Raw genomic sequence first — 21,167 nt, 5'->3', positions numbered from 1 at the left:
GCATGACTACTCTAGCTGGGTTGCGGGAAACATGTGAAAAAAGTTTTTAACATATTTGCATCTATTTTCAGCTACCAATTATTCATGCATGAACCCACAACTTATAAAAATAATAAAACACATTAGCAGGTGATGCACCTGAAACTGAAAATAGGTAAGAGAAAGCAGAAAGGCTACAATCATATTGACTTTATGAAATATGTATGATGTATGATAATGCATCCTAAATGTTTAATGCAGTGTAAACATAAATGACAAAAAGACATGCAATAGTCTCCACCGAAAGTTCAAAATATCCTCTACCCACAAACATACAAGCACAACTCAAACCACATAACGAGACACGTCTAAAGAGCATCAACAGCTTTATAAAAAAACTGAAAAACAAGGCCAAAAAACACTTATTCATGTGAGTGCTCAGTGATATGGCTGTACCATAAAAGACATTGTTTGTGCAAATACGTGAACATCTAAAGTTAAAGCAACAGCAACAACAACAAAAAAATTTACTACATTTTTTAAAATGTCAGAAAATTGGAAGTGAAACTGAAAGGTGAATCGGCGTATACTGAGAATGGGGACTTAGTGATTTCCCATACCAGAAAGAGGAAACAGATAGTGCACAAGTAACCAAATGTGTTAAAAGCACAACATAATTTACACGTAATGCACTACAGATTCTGTTCAATCCCTTGTTGGATTCTTTTAACAGCTGTTGACCAAAACAAGCGTTAATTCCTCATAAAAAACCCCATCTGAGATTGAATTAGATGTGCAGTTGTCCACCAATCTCACGAATTAGGGACCAGTCTTACAGTAAGAGAGAAGCACCAGGTCTGGCATTGGATTCTGCTAAATTTCCAAATCTGCACTAAGCAGAAATCTTTCAAGAGTGGAGAGTGTGAAATGAGATCAGGACACCGTGTGTGTGTGTGTGTGTGTGTGTGTGTGTGAGAGAGAGAGATCAAGAGAGAGAGAGAGAGAAAGAGAGATGAAACCGTCAAATCCTCGTCGTTCACCTTTAAAACACATCACCGCAGTGTTCGCGTATTGACGCTCGGCAGGCGCGCGCATCGGAAGGGCTCGCTGCACCATTGCACCTGTTCTCGAGGTTGCACATCACAGGAAGTCGCCGTGCAGAAACGGCGTATTCGTCGAGTTTATGGTGTAGGCTCGACATGAATTACCCGAGGTGAAAAAAAGAGCGAGCGGAAGAGAGCAGACAGCTGTCAGACATCGCTTTGTTGTCGGTGAGTTTGATTCGAGAGCGCTGTTTTTAATGCGAGTGACACCGAGTGCCACTGATGCAATCGGCACGGAGACGGTAAGCGAGAGAGGATGTGCTGCTCGCTTCTTTGTTCGTTCGGTGACTTCGTCCTGTTCCGGTTGGCATTGCTGAAATGTAGCAGGCAATGATTCATATCGTCGTCTATTCTGTGCGAGCAGCCTTTGTTGTTATCATTCTCATATAAACGCTCATTTTATTTTAAGCGTTGATGAGTCGGAGGCAGGCAGATTATTAACTGCGTCCACACTGCTCTTATTGCGATGCCCTCTTTTTAGCGACATTTGGATGCAATTTAGTGCATGGATGAAACGGCACATCAGCACAAAACGATGCGGAGAAAGACATGATCTATTCAGGGCGGTTCTGGGGTCAGTGGATATTTAGCCCAGACATCTGTGGATGCGTGTGGAGCCATCCATTGATTAAATGTTGAAAACATAAGAAGGACTATAGGCTACTTTAATTTGGAAAGTTTTAATGAAATGAGTCTCATTTTAAACATTACTGGCTTAAGCTAAAAAAAAAAAAATCTCGAAATTGTCTTAGAATTGTGAAGGGGATAAAGGACTGTGGATTTACCAAACTTTTGAAGTTCATTGCATAATAATGATTTTTGCAAGAACCTCAGATGGCCTCATTCATGTCAAACGTTCTGATTTGTGTTTCTGAAATTTTAAGTGGTTTTTTATATCTGGCCAAAACACCAACACATTCTTTCAGTGTCTAATATGGCAAGCCATTTTATCCTAAAGCTCCAAGCGTTATCGGCATTAATTTAGTTCTGGCTAATGCTGAATTAGATATATATATATATACGTGGGTGCATCAATTTGGCTTGTGCTAACATGCAAAAATGCTAACTTAACAATGCTAAAAAAAAGAAACTAAATAATAATACAAAAATAATATTATTATTATTTTGTATTGTTTAGTTAGCATGTTAGTGAATTATGGATATGTTACATTGATTAAGGGGGGAAAAGACATTGCTTGTATCTGTATGGGCTGAAATGCAGAATTCAGTTATCAGAATATTTCTTTGTCTCAGATGACTTTTTATTTTTATTTTAGAGAGCTACAGTTGACTTTACACAAGTCTAATTCAAGAGCTGTCTTATGATATTAAGACATAAAAATCACATTCAGGTTATTCTTAATTTACTTTACTAGTAGATATCTGTAATTCAATAAGACTTGTCAAAATTAGACTGTAACTCTGTTATAATCTGTAATTACAACTAGTCGTTAATTCAGAATTATATTTGTACTTATCAATTTAAAGTTACAGATATCATAATATGATAGATAGACATATAAGGTCATGATTTTATTATTATTATTATTATTATTATTATTATTATTGTCAAAATTAAATTGCAACAAAGAACACTGGTGACAGTAAAATACAAAACTGCTTGCCATAGTTTTTTTTTTTTTTTTTCATTTGCACATTAAGCAATTCACATAATATTTAGTTTTGCAGAATAAACTACATGCGCCAAACTTTGTTTTGTTATTTCATACCTTAGAACTCTTAATGATGATTATTTAAAACAAAAGTCCTCAGGCATATGTCTGTGATATTAATCTTCCTCTTCCTCCATTCCCCAACAAACCAGAGTGCAGAGAAAGACTAGAGACCCTGATAAAGGGTGTGTGCAGGAGTAAATAAGGCAAAAATCATGCAACCTGGACTTAAAAATCTTGGCATATATCATGAGTACTTTCCAATGCATTGGCAAAGTTTGCAGGAAGCCCCCTCCTCTTGTGAGCAGAGCAACTATTGTGCAGGTCTGCTGGGTGGATGTGGTCTGATGTGCGCCATAGTCTGTGCTATTTTTGACAGTAAGGAAGTGTATAAAAATGAAAACTATTCTACCTTAGCAACCACATCATGTTTGTGCCGGTGTTTAAATAGGCCTGTGACCATCACCTTTTAACTACATTTTACATTTTAATTTGAAGGGTCACTAGAATAGACAGCTGGATTAGAGATTCGTAATCTTTTTGATGAGTGATAAAACGGCCCAGTCAGCTGTGTGTGTGCATGTGGCTAATAAGTCTGCATGTTTTGTGTGTCTCTGCATTAATGAATGGCATGATTTTGTCTGACACACACTGAAACTGTTTTCAGCATCTGCATCTCACTATATGAGAACATGAACACGAGTCATTTCACAAGCTTTTCACTGTGTTATTATTTGAGAAAAATTACCATCAAATACACACTGAAAATCAAAGATCTTTACGACAACCCATCAAAATTAAGGTTTGGTTTAACTTGAAGAAATTATGACACAGATATATTACGTTTGTGTACTAGGAGCTTTCCCAGAGTAATAATATTAGTATTTTTAAGGAATATCATAAAGCCAAGACCTTCTTAATCTTTGTTTCAATTCATACACTTCTGCTATGAAGCATCTACTTTGACAAAAATAAAAATGCAATGTTTTGTTTTGAATTGATTGCACAATTTGCATCAGAAATAACTTTTGATTATAAATGTGTATTGAATCATAAAGTCATGATATGGAAAACACAAGATTTTGTGGAAAATAAAATGGATTTCATGGGACTCTAAATTAAACAGTTAGGTTACCTTTTTTAGGTGTCCTTGTTACAGTGTAATTATACATTTAAGTACTGAGTAATATTAATTAACTTCATGTACTAACTATACGTTTAGGATTAGGGTTTGGCTTAGGGTTACTTACATGTAATTATGCATAATTCATTGTTATTATAATAGTAAGTACATGTAACATGTAACAAGGACACCTTAAAATAAAGTGTTACCAAAGATTAGTGCATACAGCTTAACGTATTTTTATATTAATTCTCAAGGTTTAACAAACATATAGAAAGCATTTCTCTCCTCATTAATGGTAAATCTATATATGATATAGAAAAAATATGTTTGGCTATGCCACCCAGCCCTAGACTGGAGCATATACACAGAACATTGAATGGATTCATTAGAAACCACCAATTATTTTCTTGTTTTTTTTTTCTAATTATCTTTTTTTTTTTTCTTTTTTTTTTGTCCTTAAGCAATTATTAAAGATGGGTAAAAAGAGCGAAATATAACAAATATATAGTACACAGCACAGACTGTAGTTTTCTGCTTAGTGTCGGATTGTTAAACCTTGTCCACATGACAAAAATCTGACCTCTTTTAATATAAGAAGTAAGTGATTGTTTAAAGTCAATCAACAAACCACTCTAATATAAATAACTTAAAACGACTGTTCCCAGTAATAGCTGGATAGATCGATGAAGAGTACAGTGTAAGTGGTTCAGCAGATTTTACCACAGCATATAATGTACTGTCAAGCAACACAATGTAATTTAGAAAAAAAAACACATCTATTATCATGTACAAACTAATAGTAACCTGTTTCATTGTGTTGCAGGAATACAGAGGAGGATGCAGCCGGGGTCTCTGAAGGGCACAGAGCTTGTGGTCAGCCGTGAACAGAGAGTCACAACGAGGCGTACCTGACTGGGAATCCAATTTCAGTCAGTCCACATGCCATTATAGTCATCCTATAACAGTAATGATGAGAGTAATCCTGTATGTTAGAACTTAAGATGTTTACAGAGAGATTGAAATCATCTCTGGAGCCTGTGCAGCTGTTATTTTATTCCAAGGCAGAAGGTTGCGCTCAGCATTCGGAATATTTTAGTGAATGAGGAATACATTGACCGGAGCAGCGCTGGGTAATTTTACTGTTCATGGCTAGAACAGAAACATTTATGTTGGTCACTTGAGTTCCCCAAAAACTCCTTATTCACACAGATGCAGTTCTTTGGTGGGGAGGTGTAACAAAAGGGGCAAGGGCAACTGAAAAGCGAGAACTTCCCACATCTTCAAATCATGCAATCAGACGATCTCTTCATCCGCAAGTTCCGCAGGCAGAGCCCACGCCCGACACTAGCGAGAGTGAACTTTGACCCTAAGCAGGATGGTGGTAGTGTACGTACACGAGTCCTGGCAGAATGGCCCCCTAGGAGAGAGGGAGAGGGAACAAACAGCGAGACTGTCTCCCCCAGCACAGCTGCACTGAATCTGAGGACAGTAGGTCGTGGACATATAATGCAGCGCAGCAACAGTGATGTCACCCTTGGAGATATGGATTCAGTGGGGCAAGTCGGGAGGAAGTTGCTACGAGTAGGGGGCGACAAATCTGGGACTGTGGGGCCAGGCGAGTTCCTCCACCGAGAGTACGGTAGCCTGTCCTCGCTAGAAAGACAAACCCAGATTGTAGACCCCGGTTCGGAAGATCAAGGTGTTCTCAGTCCCAGTGCCTTGCGCTTCAGAGATCCGTTTGTTCTGCTGGGTCTGCAAGAGGCACCTCCTGAGGTGGACGGCGTGTATCAAGGAAACTGTGCTCCAGCCGCAGACACATCAAAACCAGTCAAGCCCCCAAAACCAGAGGGGCTTGGTAAGAAGGCTAAATCGTCCCCTCCGCAGGCCCCTCAGTTTTCCTGTGACCAAGTCCCAGGTGGTGCTTGGGTGCGCAATTTTGCACACTATGATGTACAGAGCATCCTCTTTGACCTGTCGGAGGCTGCGACCAATCGGGACAGCATCGGGCGCAAGAAAAACATCACGTCCGGAGCGTCAGCTGCCTCTCAGCTCCGTCCGCTTTCACAATCCACACCTTCCTCAGTTTCTCAGGGCAGCTTGGGAAGCGGGACTGGCTCGGAAGATTTAGAGCAGTCCTTGCTCGATGAAGGAGATGGGAACGATAATGATCTCCTGCTCAGCTGTCCTCACTTTCGGAATGAGATGGGTGGCGAGGAGAGTGTGGGGCTCTGCCTGCCGCGGGCCGCCAGGCACAGGTGGAGGAGTCTTCAGAGTCCCAACAATGCTGTGTCCGTGTTAGAGGAGCCCAGAGAAAGCCATGTCCAGGCACAGGGGAAAAGTAACTACTTCATAGAGCATGCAGACCTTGGAGCTCGATACTATCACAAGTACTTTTACATGAAAGGTGAGAGTGTGTGTGTGTGTGTGTGTGGCAAAGCTTGTTTGCACTTTTTGAAGAAACATATTGCATACTCATTTTCACTGCTCAGTCTACTTTACTCTCAGAAAAATTTGCTAAAAGCATACTTTTATGGGTACAACAGCTTGTCACTGAGGCTGTACCCTTTAAAGGAATATCTTTCCACTATATTTGCCCCTAAAAGGTTCAAAGTAGTACTCTAAGGCAGGGGCTCCCAATCCTGTTCCTGGAGATCTACTGGTTTGATGGAGGAGTGTTGGAATTTCCAGAAACAGGATCGGGCATGCATGCCTTAAGGGCTACTAAAACATCAAGTATTACTACTCTAAGGTACGCATAGGCACTTTAAAAGGACCTTTAGGCAGTGGTTCCCAACTCCGGTTCTGGGACCCACTGCTCCTCACATTTTGTGTGTCTTTCTTGTCTGTCTCCACTCAGGTTGCATATGCACTTGGCATTTACATGCGACCTGAATCCGAGTGTTGTCCACATATACACATTGAAAAGACAAGTGTAAACGTACTTCAGATTGGAATATTATATAAATATTGCTCGGGTAAGAGATTCGATCAGTTATCCAGATATAAAAGTCACTTGATGTTTCCAAGTGTAAATGCGCCCTGTCCTGATTGACTGAAGAACTGATCTGCTTTACTGGATCACGGTGATCGCATGTTAATGCCAAGTGTAAATGCATTCAAAGGTTCATGGAGCTCTCTCCTAACGAGCTGCTATTCTGAATCAAGCGCTTTAAATAAGGAAGGTCCGTGAAAACAACTAAACACACAGTATTATGCATGCCAGGCCAGTAGTTGGCGATGTCACTTTGTAGAAACACTATGCATCTGCCTACATACACATTCCGGTTGCACTTTATTTTACAGTACGTGTACTAACATGTACTTATAGTGTACTTACAATTATCTAAGAAAGTTCTGGTAATACAAGGTAACTACATGGGGTAGGGTTAGGTTTAGGGGTAGGTTCAGGGTTAGTACCTAGTTATAACATAGTTATTGTAATTAGTATAATAAGTACACAGTATGTACATGAGGAACAGGACTGTAAAATAAAGTGCTACCCACATTCCTATAGACCAGGGATCCTCAAATCTGGACCTCGAGATCCACTTTCCTGCAGAGTTTAGCGCTAACCCTAAACAAACACACCTGAGCATGCTAATCAGTGTCAATCAATGTCTTTGGGATCATTAGTAAATTGCAGACAGGCGACTTTAATCAGGGTTGGAGCTAAACTCTGCAGTGCATTGGACCTCCAGGGCAAGATTTGAGGAAGGGGGCTATAGACTGAACACGTGAAATGCATGCAACTGATGTCACCGTTTTTACAAACTTGCATTTTCATAGTTTAGACAGAGATGATAACGGTAACATTTTCAAAATCGTGCATTTCGATAGACTTTTTAAAAAGTTTTTGTTTTCAGGCATCCAAAACGCAGTTGTCGTGTAAATGAAAGGCCAAAACAAAAAAGTTTTTAGTTGAAAACAATGTTGTGTAAAGGCTAAAGTGCACTTCGGTTTTTAGGTTTAAGCGAGGGTCCACATACAGTTTGTGTGATGCACATTATGTCATCAGAATAGTATGTGCGTACTGTATAAGCACCGTCTGTTTTGCCTTTAGTTACGTAGATGTGACAAGGGGCACTCAGTCCTGGCTTTTTTTATTTATGACATAAAATTCTATTTTATCATAATTAAAAAGTAACTTTTTTTAGAGAATGTATGTGTGACTGCAGTGGTTATCAAACTAGGGGTGTGAAGAGTACAGATCAGCAATTTTGATGACTCATTCTGCACTTCAAAGTATAATCAGACTTCAGATTTCTCAAATGCCAGTGTAAGATTGCAGAGCATGCAATGCGCAAAGTTACATAATCTGTTTATTTACAATATTTTTACTAAAGTACTAAAAAATAGTTATTAAAATAACAAAAAAAATAGTAATAGTTTCCTAAGAAATCTAATAGGGGGGAATATATTAGACTTTATTATTATTATTATTTTATTTTTGATTGTCCGTCTGTCAGTCTTTCTTGAGCTCTGTAAAGGGCTGTGATATGAAGTCAAATGAAGTTTATACCTTGATGCTATGATGTCCAAGCATCCCAATTATTTGCTATTCAAAAGCAGTGTAGAGTTGCAAATATTGAGAGAGAGAGAGAGAATAGAAACACTTTAAGCTCATAATACAGGTGAAACAAAATTGACCCAAACTCTTGACACTACCATACATGTTGGACAGTGGTTTACCCATAATGCATGTTTGTTCATCTTAGTCATGAGCCGTTAAAGGTTACTCAATCATAGTTCCTCTTTTTCTAGTGATCAGTATTCTAGTGTTTCACTTGCTTTCACATTTATTTATTAATTAGCATTTCGTATGACTTGTTAAAATCTTCATTTCAATCTTTTTTTCCAGACCATCAGAATTTCTTTGGCATGGACGAGCGTTTGGGGCCGGTGGCCGTCAGTTTCCGCAGGGAGGAAAAGGAGGGATCAAGTGGGTCCCAGTACAACTACAGAATCATTTTCAGGACCACTGAAGTAAATATATCACTCTCTCACACACAGATGTCATTAAAAAAGATTTGGAAACATTTTCACCTATTTATTCAAAGGAGTTGTCTAATAATTTTGTAGCATTTTTTATTTTTTCCTTAAGGGTACACTTATAATGCTTTACACATTTTCTATAAACAATGGTCAGAAATAAGACAATTTCCCACCCACTCCCTGCTTTTGATTTAGCTTGAAATGAATCAGAGATGATCACAAGAATGTTTTTACACAAATGCCACTTTTCATTTTATTCCTTTTTTAAAATCTAAATTAGAACATTACATTATTAATCAATATTAATTACATTAATATATGTATAAATGCAACATTACATTACATTGGTTGGCAAAATAGTATCATAATTGTTAAATCAGGCTTTTATGGTTCTTATATTATTTAAGAATATAAAGCTGAAAAAGGATTAAAACATACCTTAAATAGATGCGATTATAGTACCTGACTGCCTTTTTTGAGCAAAAACACAGTAAAAACACAGCTTCGATCACAGCGTCACACTCCATCCTCCTGTTGTTAACGTTATTCTTCTTTGTTAACGTTGTTAAATGACATCGCTGTCGACCGGTTTACGTCACATCCTAGTACACACTGTCGGTGCGAATGCAACCGTTTAAATGGTATTGGGAAATAGTTCACAACAAATCGTCTCAGTACTTTAGTACTGTACATCTAGTTCTGGAACTAAAGCGGTGCGAAAGGCTCTAATAATCTACACATACAGCAATAACGAGCAGCAGCAGCAGCGTAGCAGATCTATTCCGCTAAGACCAAATACATTAGCATTGTCATATCCAATACCATGCTAAAATCTTCAGAGAGTTCTCATGATAGAATTTTTGTGCAGCTGCTTTATTTGGTCTAAAAGTAAGATGAAATTGACTTGTAAATCAAAGTGATTCTAATAGCTTGTAAATCATTCTGCATTACATTATGGAAGGGGAAAAATAAATATAAAAATAAATATATGTCATGACCCCTTTAAGACTACAATATATCTTTTGCACTCATTAATTAATTGGTCCCTGCTGTTTTCCTGCAGCTGAAGACCCTGAGAGGTTCGATCCTGGAGGAGTCTGTTCCCTCCGCAGCGCGCCACACCACGCCACGCGGCCTTTCACCCAAGAGACTGCTGGAGTTTATTTTGCCCGATCTCAACCTACATTGCCTCAGACTAGCCTCAACATCCCCTAAAGTCAGAGACACGCTCCTCAAACTGGATGAGCAGGGGGTAAGAGATGTTATGTTGATCTGATTTCTGTACTTCTGCACAACTGACAGCTTGTGTTTACAAGTTACTGATAGGCTAGAAATAGTGATGCAACAGACATCTTAAAATATTATATTGTGAATATATATAGAGAGGGAGAGAGTTGGTGCAACTCCTATTTCAAACATAAAGTCACACGAACTGGCTTGACAAGTGCTGTTCCTCAATGCATTTCTCCTCCTCTAATCCTTGCTTCCTATTTTAGTTGTCTAATGATCCTGGTTGACTCTATGATCTAGTTGACTATGACAAATTGCTTTTGCAAAGTGAATGATAAATGCATCTGATAAATGCACTGACAAATAATGTTAAAAAGTTAAATGTATATACCGTAGTGTAATATATACTTTTGCAGTTATGCTGTTGCTGCACCTACACTTGTGCATTCAATGTGATTACAATGTGAAACTGACTTAGTGACAAAATGAGGAAGAATGATGTTGTGTGTGTAAAGTAACTGTAATTTCATCCCTGTTAATGTGTGTTTTATGTGTGTATGAAGTTGAATTTCCAGCATAAGGTGGGCATTATGTACTGCAGAGCAGGACAGAGTACTGAAGAGGATATGTATAACAATGAGAGCGCCGGACCAGAGTTCGATGAGTTTCTGGACCTTCTTGGAGAGCGAGTACGACTCAAGGGCTGGGAGAAATACAGAGCTCAACTAGACACCAAAAGTGAGACCAAAACTCAGCATGCAGTCAGTCTTCATACAATTGCACCATAGTACAATAGTTTTAATGTTATTGCATGTGTTGTATATAAGTAGAATGTAATTACAATATTGTTTACTTTTCTTTTTTATAATTGTTCCACGAAAAAATAAATGTAAATTCATATGTTTTACACATAAACTTGGTGTTTATATTTTGTTCACAAGAATAAATTACATTTGACAATATATTTAAACAAAACTTTTATTTAAAATTCTAATAATATTTCAAAATATTCCTGTTTTTACTGTATTTTTATGATTAAATAATAGAAAGAAAACTGTACAGAGAGTGACAATACCAGATTTTGATGTGTGATAGTGTTTGTGTGTTTATTTGCAGCTGACTCGACTGGTACACACTCACTGTATACTCGCTACCAGGATTACGAGGTTATGTTCCATGTCTCCACCATGCTTCCATACACAGCCAACAATACACAACAGGTAATCTACACAACCCTAGAACATCCCATTAAAAACTGAGCAGCCCTTACAGTATATCAATAGCGCAATGATATGAATCAGCAGTGGGATATGTATTGAGACCTCATTTGCATGTGCAAATCTCCTGGTGTCTCCCCTTGTGCAAAATATATACTTATTGCAGAAATAGAGTTCTTTAAAAGAATTTACTTAAGTGTGAACTGAATGTTGAGTTTTCAGACTCATAGTTGCATGTTAATTAGTATTAAATGGAAATGTATGATAATTTAATTGTAAATTAAATGCAGTTAGCTGAAAACTAGGCTGTTTTTTTGACTAGCTTAAGTATCACTTAAGTACATATTTACAATTAATTTCATAACTTGGTAGCACTTTATTTTACAGTCCTGTTCCTCATGTACATACTATGTACTTAATATAGTATTACAATAACTATGTAATAACTAGGTACTAACCCTGAACCTACCCCTAAACCTACCCCTACCCCACGTAGTTACCTTGTATTACCAGAACTTTCTTAGATAAATACACTGTAAGTACACTATAAGGAGCCTGTCCGCCAACAAAAATGACCATATAAGGTCGTGTGCAAGCACCTTATTACGACCTATATTTACGTTTTGAAGTTAAGTGTCCTCTAGCGGGCGTAAAAATAATGACAGTATCGCATTGCTTCTGTCATCATGAAATGACGTATAACGTCCTTACCAATCAAAATGCACGTTTATTTAAATGCAATGTGTGGGCTTTTTACACCGATCTCACAGTATTTCCTACATATTTTACTACTGTAGGTGGCTTATTCGTTCGAATGACCACACCTAACCCCACCCCTAAACCTAACCCTCACAGAAATCATGCTAAATTATGATTTATTGAGCATATACATTTTTGTGCATGTCCGTTCCCTGGGATCGAACCCATGATGGCATGATTACATATCAATGTATAGCGCAATAATCTACCAACTGAGCTACACGAAACGCAAATCAGAGTGCAAATAAAAGAGTATAAAAAATTACTATGAAAACGACCTTTTGCCAATATGGGCGCAATTGTAGTATACGCTCTGATGGGTCGTATTTCAGGGATTTGGACAAAACGACCTATACAAGCGTATTGGTTGGAGGACAGGTTGACTATAAGTACATGTAAGTACACGTACTGTAAAATAAAGTGCAACCCATAACTCTGTTGTCTATGAAATATGGCTAAAACAGTGCTGAATGTACTGACAAGCATGTATAATGAATAAAATATACTTTAATGTCATTTTAATGAAACTTGTAGGTTATGTATTTAAATACATTTGTAATTACACATTTGTGATGATGAAGCTGCAATTTAGTACATTTAAAAATGTATTAACTTTAATTGTAATATGGAACACGGACAGTTAAAAGTATAATAGTAGGCCTACTTTGCCTGTTCTTTAGTATGTTAGTCAACACGTCAAAGAAAAAGTTTTAATTCAACATTATTAAAAGTGCTTTAAAAGTGTACTTAAGTGTGTTAAGAAACAGTCTCCTTTTAAGTCACTTAAGTGGCATTTTATTTCATTAATATTATATTCAAGTTTATATTACAGTTTTTATATATATATATATATATATATATATATATATATATATATATATATATATATATATATATATATATATATAATATATTTAAAAACACTACAAATGCACATTCAGTAGAATTATACACACTTCTTTTTCACAAGGGTCCAATGGCTTTAGTATACTGCACTTTTCATTTAAGACAATGCATTCAGAATGTTTTTTTTTCTCTATCTCTCTTTTAGTTACTGAGGAAGAGACACATAGGGAATGATATCATCACTATAGTCTTCCAGGAGCCAGGTGCTTTACCCTTCACCCCCAAAGCCATCCGTTCTCACTTTCAGCATGTGTTCATCATTGTCCGAGTACATGAGCCCTGCACCGAAAACACCTATTACAGGTAAGAGAGCAGACAAAAAGAGCCGAAGAAAAATAAAATATTTTAAATAAAATTTTTAATAAAATGTCAAATGTAACATGTCTTTATCTCCACCCTTCTCAGAGTTGCAGTAACTCGTTCCAAGGACATCCCTCTCTTTGGTCCTCTCTTCCCTAAAGGTGCACGCTTCCCACGTTCTCCTGCCTTCCGGGACTTTCTCCTCGCCAAAGCCATTAATGCAGAGAATGCGGCAGAGAAATCAGAGAAATTTCGCTCTATGGCCACACGTACGAGACAGGAGTACCTGAAAGACCTGGCGGAGAACTACGTCACCACAACGCCCATTGATTCTTCCACCAAATTCCCCTTGCTGTCGCTGGGTGGGAAGCGCAAAGAGAAGCTGAAGGGAGCGAAAGGTGCGGAGCTCCACAGCGCAGGAGCTTTAGTGTGGGCCGTCACCGTCGTTCAGGGCGGCGAGAACAACGGTCTGAGCCTGTCCTGTCTGCTCGGTGTGTCAGCGGAGTCGGTCGTGCTAATAGAGCGATCCACGCGAACCGTCATATTCAACTGCAGCTGCCGCGATGTGATCGGCTGGAAGGCCGTGACTGAGTCTGGAGCTCAGGGTGGCCCTTCCCTGGACATCTTCTACGAGAGAGGCGAGGCGATTACTCTCACGATGTCGGAAAGCCAAGTTGAGGATATTAAGGAGGTCGTCCAAAGGCTGGAGGTGAGATTTAATGTATACGTGAAAATATTGGAGTACATTTTTACAAGATTTTACACTATTTCAGCCTTTCTACTTTCCAATTTCATGTTTAATAGAATGTGTAACTTGCTGTTTGTATGTATTTAAAGGAATATTTCACCCGGAAATGAAAAATTGCTGTTAATTTACTCATCCTCACGCCACCCAAGTTTTTTTCTTCAGTAGAACAGGAAATATTTTTTTTTAGCTGAAACCGTGGTCCTTGGGGATTCATAAAATGCAAGTCAATGACTACTGTCACTACCGATAATAATAATAAAAAAAGCATATACACTCAAGACAAAATTATTACCCGGAGATCCAGACGATATATTGAGGTCTTATGAAGCAAAACAATCAGTCTGTGCAAGAAACTGAACATTATTTACAACATTATTACTAGGGATGGGTATCGTTAAGGTTTTAACGGTATTACTACTCTTACCAATACTGCTTAACAGTCCAGTACTGTAACGGTATTCTTATCGGTACTTTGTGTTGTGTTTCTTTGTGTTGTGTTGTGTTTCTCTGAGTTTGAGAGAAAAGTGGACTGTGGGAGTGGAGTACTGTTGATCATGTAATAAACAATGGTAAATGTAATGTGTATCTCGTTTAAAACCACCGCTAAAAAGTTTACGTTTTTTATGTTTTTGAAAGAAAATCTGCCCAAAATGAAATCCAATTTTTGGGAATTTCCCAGAACATAAAGAGGTAATTGCAACTTTTTACTTCACAATTCAGAAATGAAAGTTATAAACACAGAATTGCACAGATTTTTTCCCAGAATTATGAGTTTAAACCTGGCCATTCTGACTTTTTTTCTCTCTTTTTTCTAAGAATTCTCAGTTTACATCTCATGTTTTTTTTCTTTTTTTTTCATTTGTTTAATTATTTTTTCATCATTCATTCATTCATTCATATTTACAACATTATTCCTAGGGATGGGTATCGTTAAGGTTTTAACGGTATTACTACTCTTACCGATACTGCTTAATGGTCCGGTACTTTAACGGTATTCTTATCGGTACTTTGTGTTGTGTTACTTTGTGTTGTGTTAGCAGTCGAAAAACTTTGCATTTGAAACAACGAACTTGAGCGTGCAAAAGGCACGATATGTGAACAGCCCCTTAAGCGTGTGCGTGCGCGGCGCGCATGAGAGATCTCGCAGATTTCACAGACAAACGTCTTAATATGATCGCAAATTAGAATTATGTTTGGTAAGATAAAATGTGCACGATAACATTATTAAGCAAATCTCTTCGCCGTCATCACTCTTTATTATTAAGCTGGAGTTTTCATACTGTTATGTCTGTGCGTGCGCCGCGCTCGTTGTGGTGTGCGTGTGTGTGTGTGTGTGTGTGTGTGTGTGTGTGACTGACAGACAGCCTCCGCAGCGCACATGAAAGATCTCACAGACAATCATCTTAATATGATCGCACATTAGACATGTTTGGTGAGATAAAATGTGCATGATAACATTATTAAGTAAAAATACATAGTACATTCATTTTTTCCCTTCCAGTACCGAAAGCAGAACCGATACCGTCAGATCTTACTGATACTACGGTCTTTCATAATTTAGCCCCGGGGCCATTTTAATACCGGGTTTCGGTACCCATTCCTAATTATTACCTGTAATCCAGAGCCTCAGGCAAACAGTCCAGAGTGATGTCCAAATCATTATTTTGAACCGGTTCTTTTAAGTGAACTGAATGAACCAGTTCACAGAATCACACTGAACTGTCTGAATCAGTTTGTGGCTCGAGCAGCACAGATCTACAATTTACTTTATTTAATGAGCCATTACAGTGGCATATCTGATCCTGTGATGAATGAAACTGATTCAGTGCTCAGGGTTACGACTTGGATCTCTTTATGATATGCTGTATGCTGTTTTAACCTGATGCTCCTGAATTTCTCCGCAGCTGGTGACTCGAGGCTGTGAGGCACGTGAGGTCATTCCCCTGCGGGACGGCGTCGGCCAGCCGGGCTTCCTGATGAGCGAGGAAGGATTTGTAACAGAGCTCCAGCGGTTCGGATACGCGGAGAGCGGTGGGCTGCAGATGGGGGCTCGTGTGGTTCGTCTCTGTGGGCAGGTCCTGGTGCACCTCAGCCTGGAAGAGCGGAGCCGACTCCTCCGTACGGCTCAAAAGATCCACATCACAGTCATACCTCCAGACGAGAACGGAAAACCACGCAGGTAATAGAGGTGACGGTTATTTGTGTTTGAAGGAAGGTGGATAAAATGGAGAGATGAGGTAAAGAATGCATACACTGCAGTGATTTTGAGAGAAAAGTGGGCTGTGGGAGTGGAGTGCTGTTGATCATGTAATTAATAATGGTAAATGTAATGTGTATCCCGTTTAAAACCACCGCTAAAAAGTTTACGTTTTTTATGTTTTTGAAAGAAAAACTGCCCAAAATGAAATCCCATTTTTGGGAATTTCCCAGAATATAAAGAGGTAATTGCAACTTTTTACTTCACAATTAAGAAATGCAAGGTTTAAACACAGAATTTCATAGATTTCCTCAGAATTATGAGTTTAAACCGTGCAGTTCTGACTTTTTTTCTCTCTTTTTTCTCATAATTCTCTGTTTACATCTCATGTTTTGTTTTTTTTCCGTTCGTTTTTGTTTAATTATTTTTCCACCACGGAAAAAAAAATGGTAACGTGACTTGTTATCACACAATTTATATATTTATTTCTTATATATCACAAATTAAAAATTGCAATTAAATGTTTCTTTTTTGTTGTTGTTTTTTTATCCCGTGGCGGAAACAAGATTCCATAAACCAACGCCGAATTTTTTCCTTAAACTGTGATACATGTTTAAGGATTCTTTTAATAGAATCATTTGTAACATTATTAATATATTTACTGTTATTTCTGAGCAGTTTAATTCCACAAATGTTTTATTTATTCATTTATTTAAAGACCCTCAGCTGAATGATAGTGAAAATAATTAGGCTGACAACATTTTTTTGTGGACTAACAATTAATATAATGCCTTATCTATCAGTATATATTTGCACCTATGTATTTGTATTGTATATTTTGTTATATATGTCCGTAGGGAGGGAAACAGATGGATAGAAAGAGGGAGGGAGCAAATAAATGAATTGTTATAAGAAGTGACCAGTGTTTCACCATCTGCTCAAATGTCATTCAACTCTCGTAATGCTTATTGATCCAAACCAACACACACACAGATCATGGGTTAAAACTGCACTTTTTCAAATCCTATATACAGCGACTTACTCAGCATGATTTATGTAAGTCTTTTATTATGTAATATACTTCAAAAAAGAAAACCAAAATAGCAGGATTGATCTTTTCATCCATGACTAACAGTGAAATGTGTACACTGAAATAAATGAGCTCAAACTTTGTCTGTTGTTCTTCACTTTCTTTTCCCATTGTTTTTGTGTTTGTCTGAGTTCAGGAGTTTCTCTGAGCTTTACCAGAAGGCCATCCAGGATGCGGAGAGCAAATCCGGAGAGGGACAGTCAGGCGAGGCCTGGGTTCTGGATGACGACGACGATGAAGTTGATGGCGGTGGAGGGGACAAAGAGGAGAAGAAACAGATTGAAAATAAGATGACAGACAGTGAAACTCTAAAGCAGGAGATTGGATTTCCAGAGCCCATGGAAACTGATTCGCTGCTCTCTCCACCCAGTCTGCCTCTCTTACGGGCCACTTCCCTGCAGGACAACATGAAGAACCAGAGCCCTGAAGACACCCCCGTCTCTCTCACACGGAGCTACTCGCTAGAAGCACACGCTCCGTACCAGGACATCATCGAAGAGTATGCAGTTCTCTCTGTTCTGTTTGTCTGCTTCGGATTTCTCTCTAAAAATGAACTGTTTACCCTTTTACAAACAGATTAAGTCTGGGTTCAAATGGACCTTTCTGCAACACTGTTAATTTATATGTAATTATAGTTTTTATTAGCATTTTAAAGTACTTTTCTAGGTTTTGTATTTTCAGTTTGCATTACTTGTAGTGTAAGAAGTTTAACAATGTCCTTTTAAATTTTGTGTAATATATTTGTCTTTAATTTATTTTTATTTTATTTTTATAAATTTTAGTATTTCAACTTATTTTATTCCAGTTAGGTGCCAAGGAAAGATTTTTTTTACACCAAAATTATTACAACTAATATTTTTCAAGATAATTTTAAGTGTTCATCTAATATTTACTGATCCTAATTTACTAAATATTTATTTCATCAAATTTTTATAAAAAATATAATAAATAAATACATTTCATTATTTTAGTTTTAGTTAAAGAAAATTAACTCGTGACAACGGGAAAACTACTTTTATGTCGAGATAACAAGAAAATTAAGTCATTATAGTGAGAAAATAACTCTGGTTATGTTGAGATAACGAGAAAAATTAAGTCGTTACAACTTAAAAAGAACTCTGGTTATGTCAAGATAACGATAAAAAAATAAGTCGTTATAACGAGAAAACAACTCTGGTTATGTCTGGGATAACAAGAAAATTAAGTCATTATAACGAGAAAACAGCTCTGGTTATCTCAAGATAACGAGAACAATTAAGTCGTTACAACTACAAAACAACTCTGGTTATGTCAAGATAACGCTAAAAAAATAAGTTGTTATAATGAGAAAACAACTCTGGTTATGTCTGAGATAACAAGAAAATTAACTCGTGACAACGGGAAAACTACTTTTATGTCGAGATAACAAGAAAATTAAGTCATTATAGTGAGAAAACAGCTCTGGTTATGTCAAGATAACGAGAAAATTAAGTCGGTATAACAAGAAAACAACTTTGGTTATGTTGAGATAAAGAGAAAATTAAGTTGTTACAACTTAAAAAGAACTCTGGTTATGTCAAGATTACGAGAAAAATTAAGTCGTTACAACTACAAAACAACTTTGGTTATGTCAAGATAACGATAAAAAATAAGTTGTTATAACGAGAAAACAACTCTGGTTATGTCTGAGATAACAAGAAAATTAAGTCATTATAAGTGAAGTGAAGTGAAATTCAGCCAAGTATGGTGACCCATACTCAGAATTTGTGCTCTGCATTTAACCCACCCGAAGTGCACACACACAGAGCAGTGAACACACACACCCGGAGCAGTGGGCAGCCATTTATGCTGCGGCGCCCGGGGAGCAGTTGGGGGTTCAATGCCTTGCTCAAGGGCACCTAAGTCGGGATATTGAAGGTGGAGAGAGAATTGTACATGCACTCCCACCCACAATTCCTGCCGGCCCGGGACTCGAACTCAGAACCTTTCGATTGGGAGTCGGACTCTCTAACCATTAGGCCACGACTTCCCCTAAAGAAGTAACTTCCCCTACTTATAACGAGAAAACAGCTCTGGTTATGTCAAGATAATGAGAAAATTAAGTCGTTATAACAAGAAAACAACTTTGGTCATGTTGAGACAACGAGAAAATTAAGTCGTTACAACTACAAAACAACTCTGGTTATGTTGAGATAACAAGAAAAATTAATTCGTTACAACTTAAAAAGAACTCTGGTTATGTCAAGATTATGAGAAAAATTAAGTCGTTACAACTACAAAACAACTCTGGTTATATCAAGATAACGATAAAAAAATAAGTCGTTATAACGAGAAAACAACTCTGGTTATGTCTGAGATAACAAGAAAATTAAGTCGTTATAACGAGAAATCAACTTTGGTTATGTTGAGATAAAGAGAAAAATAAGTCGTTATAACGACAAAATAACTTTGGTTATGTTGAGATAACAATAAAATTAAGTCGTTACAACTACAAAACAACTGTGGTTATGTCGCGATAACGATAAAAATTAAGTCGTTATAACGAGAAAACAACTCTGGTTATGTCGAGATAACGAGAAAATTAAGTTGTCATAAGGAGAAAACAAGAAGAAAAAAATGCATTGTCGCTTATAACTTCTGAAACAATGTCTTTTTTATTTTATTTTATGTAATATATTTGTCTTTAAATTTATTAATTTTAGTATTTCAACTTATTTTATTCCAGTTAGGTGCTAAGGCAACATTTATTTATTTTTACACTAAAATTATTAAAGCTAATATTTTTCTAAAATTAAATTTCTAAATCTACTACATTTTTCAAGATAACTTTAAGTTTTCATCTAATATTTACTAACCCTTATTTAATCATTTCATTATTTTAGTGTTAGTTAACAACAATAACAAACTATGACTGTTTCTTAACTTTAAAAAAAATTCACTTTACTTCAACGTTTGGTTAAAATACATTGTAAATCTGTTGTTTTAATAATCTTCTGTTGTGCTTTACATAACTACATTTGACGTGTTGACTAACATACTAAAACACCTGTAAAGAACTTGATTATATTTATAACTTTATTTTTATTCAATATTACACTATAAAGTTAGTATGTTTAGATGTACTAAATCACAACTTCATTATTTTAAATGTGTAATTACAAATAACAGCATGACACTAGTTTCAACAGAATTGATATTAAAGTATATTTTAATTTATCATAAATGCTTGTCAGTACATTCAGCAGTATTTAACCATATTTCAAAAAGACAATAGACATACATTTAAATTACAATCTATTTTCATTAAATTACAATTAACATCTACGATTTAAGTTTATTCTCTTCAAATATCTTATTTCCATAATAAATACTATTAAAGTATGATAATGTGTACTTCTATGGTAACCAAGAATATGCGCACGACCCCTTTAATGAAAGCTTTCATATTATAAGCACAATAGACAACACAAACATTGTATTTAATTCAAAAGTAAAGTAGTATTTTGGATGCTGTAAAATAATATTTATTCAGTTCTATCATTTATTTATTTATTCTGTTTAACTAATGTTTCTCCTCTGTGAATGTGTTTGTCTGTCAGGCATGTGTATGATAACGTGGGGCAGAAAGCAAACAGGCACATCTATGAAAACCCTTCAGAGCTTTGGGGCGAGACCCCTGACCTCATTCTGGCAGTCAAACCCAAAGTGCCTCTGGAGCAAGAGGAACAGGTATGTCATTCACACTTTTTTATTTTCATTATGAGACTATATCGTTTCATAGCCGATGGGAGAGCATATTGAATGAACTGATTGTCAACCTCTTCTCTTTTTTTAAGTGCATTGATTGGTTATGTAAATGATTATCTTA

At 36.9% G+C, this 21,167-nt stretch overlaps 1 protein-coding gene across 7 annotated transcripts in view; it reads left to right on the top strand.

Moving 5' to 3' along the window:
* The window catches only part of LOC113051725 (signal-induced proliferation-associated 1-like protein 3), a 50,003-nt gene that overhangs the window by 10,677 nt on the left and 18,159 nt on the right, over positions 1-21,167 (top strand). For 4 of the 7 annotated variants that reach the window (XR_003276944.1, XM_026215712.1, XM_026215716.1 and 1 more), the window contains exons 3-12: positions 4,705-6,285; positions 8,740-8,864; positions 9,937-10,125; positions 10,667-10,841; positions 11,220-11,323; positions 13,131-13,288; positions 13,391-13,994; positions 15,938-16,212; positions 17,457-17,819; positions 20,899-21,028. Coding sequence is in view for 6 of the 7 variants with exons in the window: in XM_026215712.1 (XP_026071497.1) it covers positions 5,169-6,285; positions 8,740-8,864; positions 9,937-10,125; positions 10,667-10,841; positions 11,220-11,323; positions 13,131-13,288; positions 13,391-13,994; positions 15,938-16,212; positions 17,457-17,819; positions 20,899-21,028 (3,240 nt within the window). In the remaining variant the exon portion in view is untranslated. Of the gene's footprint in view, positions 1-958; positions 1,251-4,704; positions 6,286-8,739; positions 8,865-9,936; positions 10,126-10,666; positions 10,842-11,219; positions 11,324-13,130; positions 13,289-13,390; positions 13,995-15,937; positions 16,213-17,456; positions 17,820-20,898; positions 21,029-21,167 lie in introns of those variants that run through there. The other 3 variants (XM_026215714.1, XM_026215713.1, XM_026215715.1) reach the window with 3 other exon arrangements.

This window comes from Carassius auratus, chromosome 32 (genome assembly GCF_003368295.1).
Source record: "Carassius auratus strain Wakin chromosome 32, ASM336829v1, whole genome shotgun sequence".
Lineage (NCBI taxonomy): Eukaryota > Metazoa > Chordata > Actinopteri > Cypriniformes > Cyprinidae > Carassius > Carassius auratus.
This window is presented reverse-complemented; position numbering and strand designations above follow the sequence as displayed.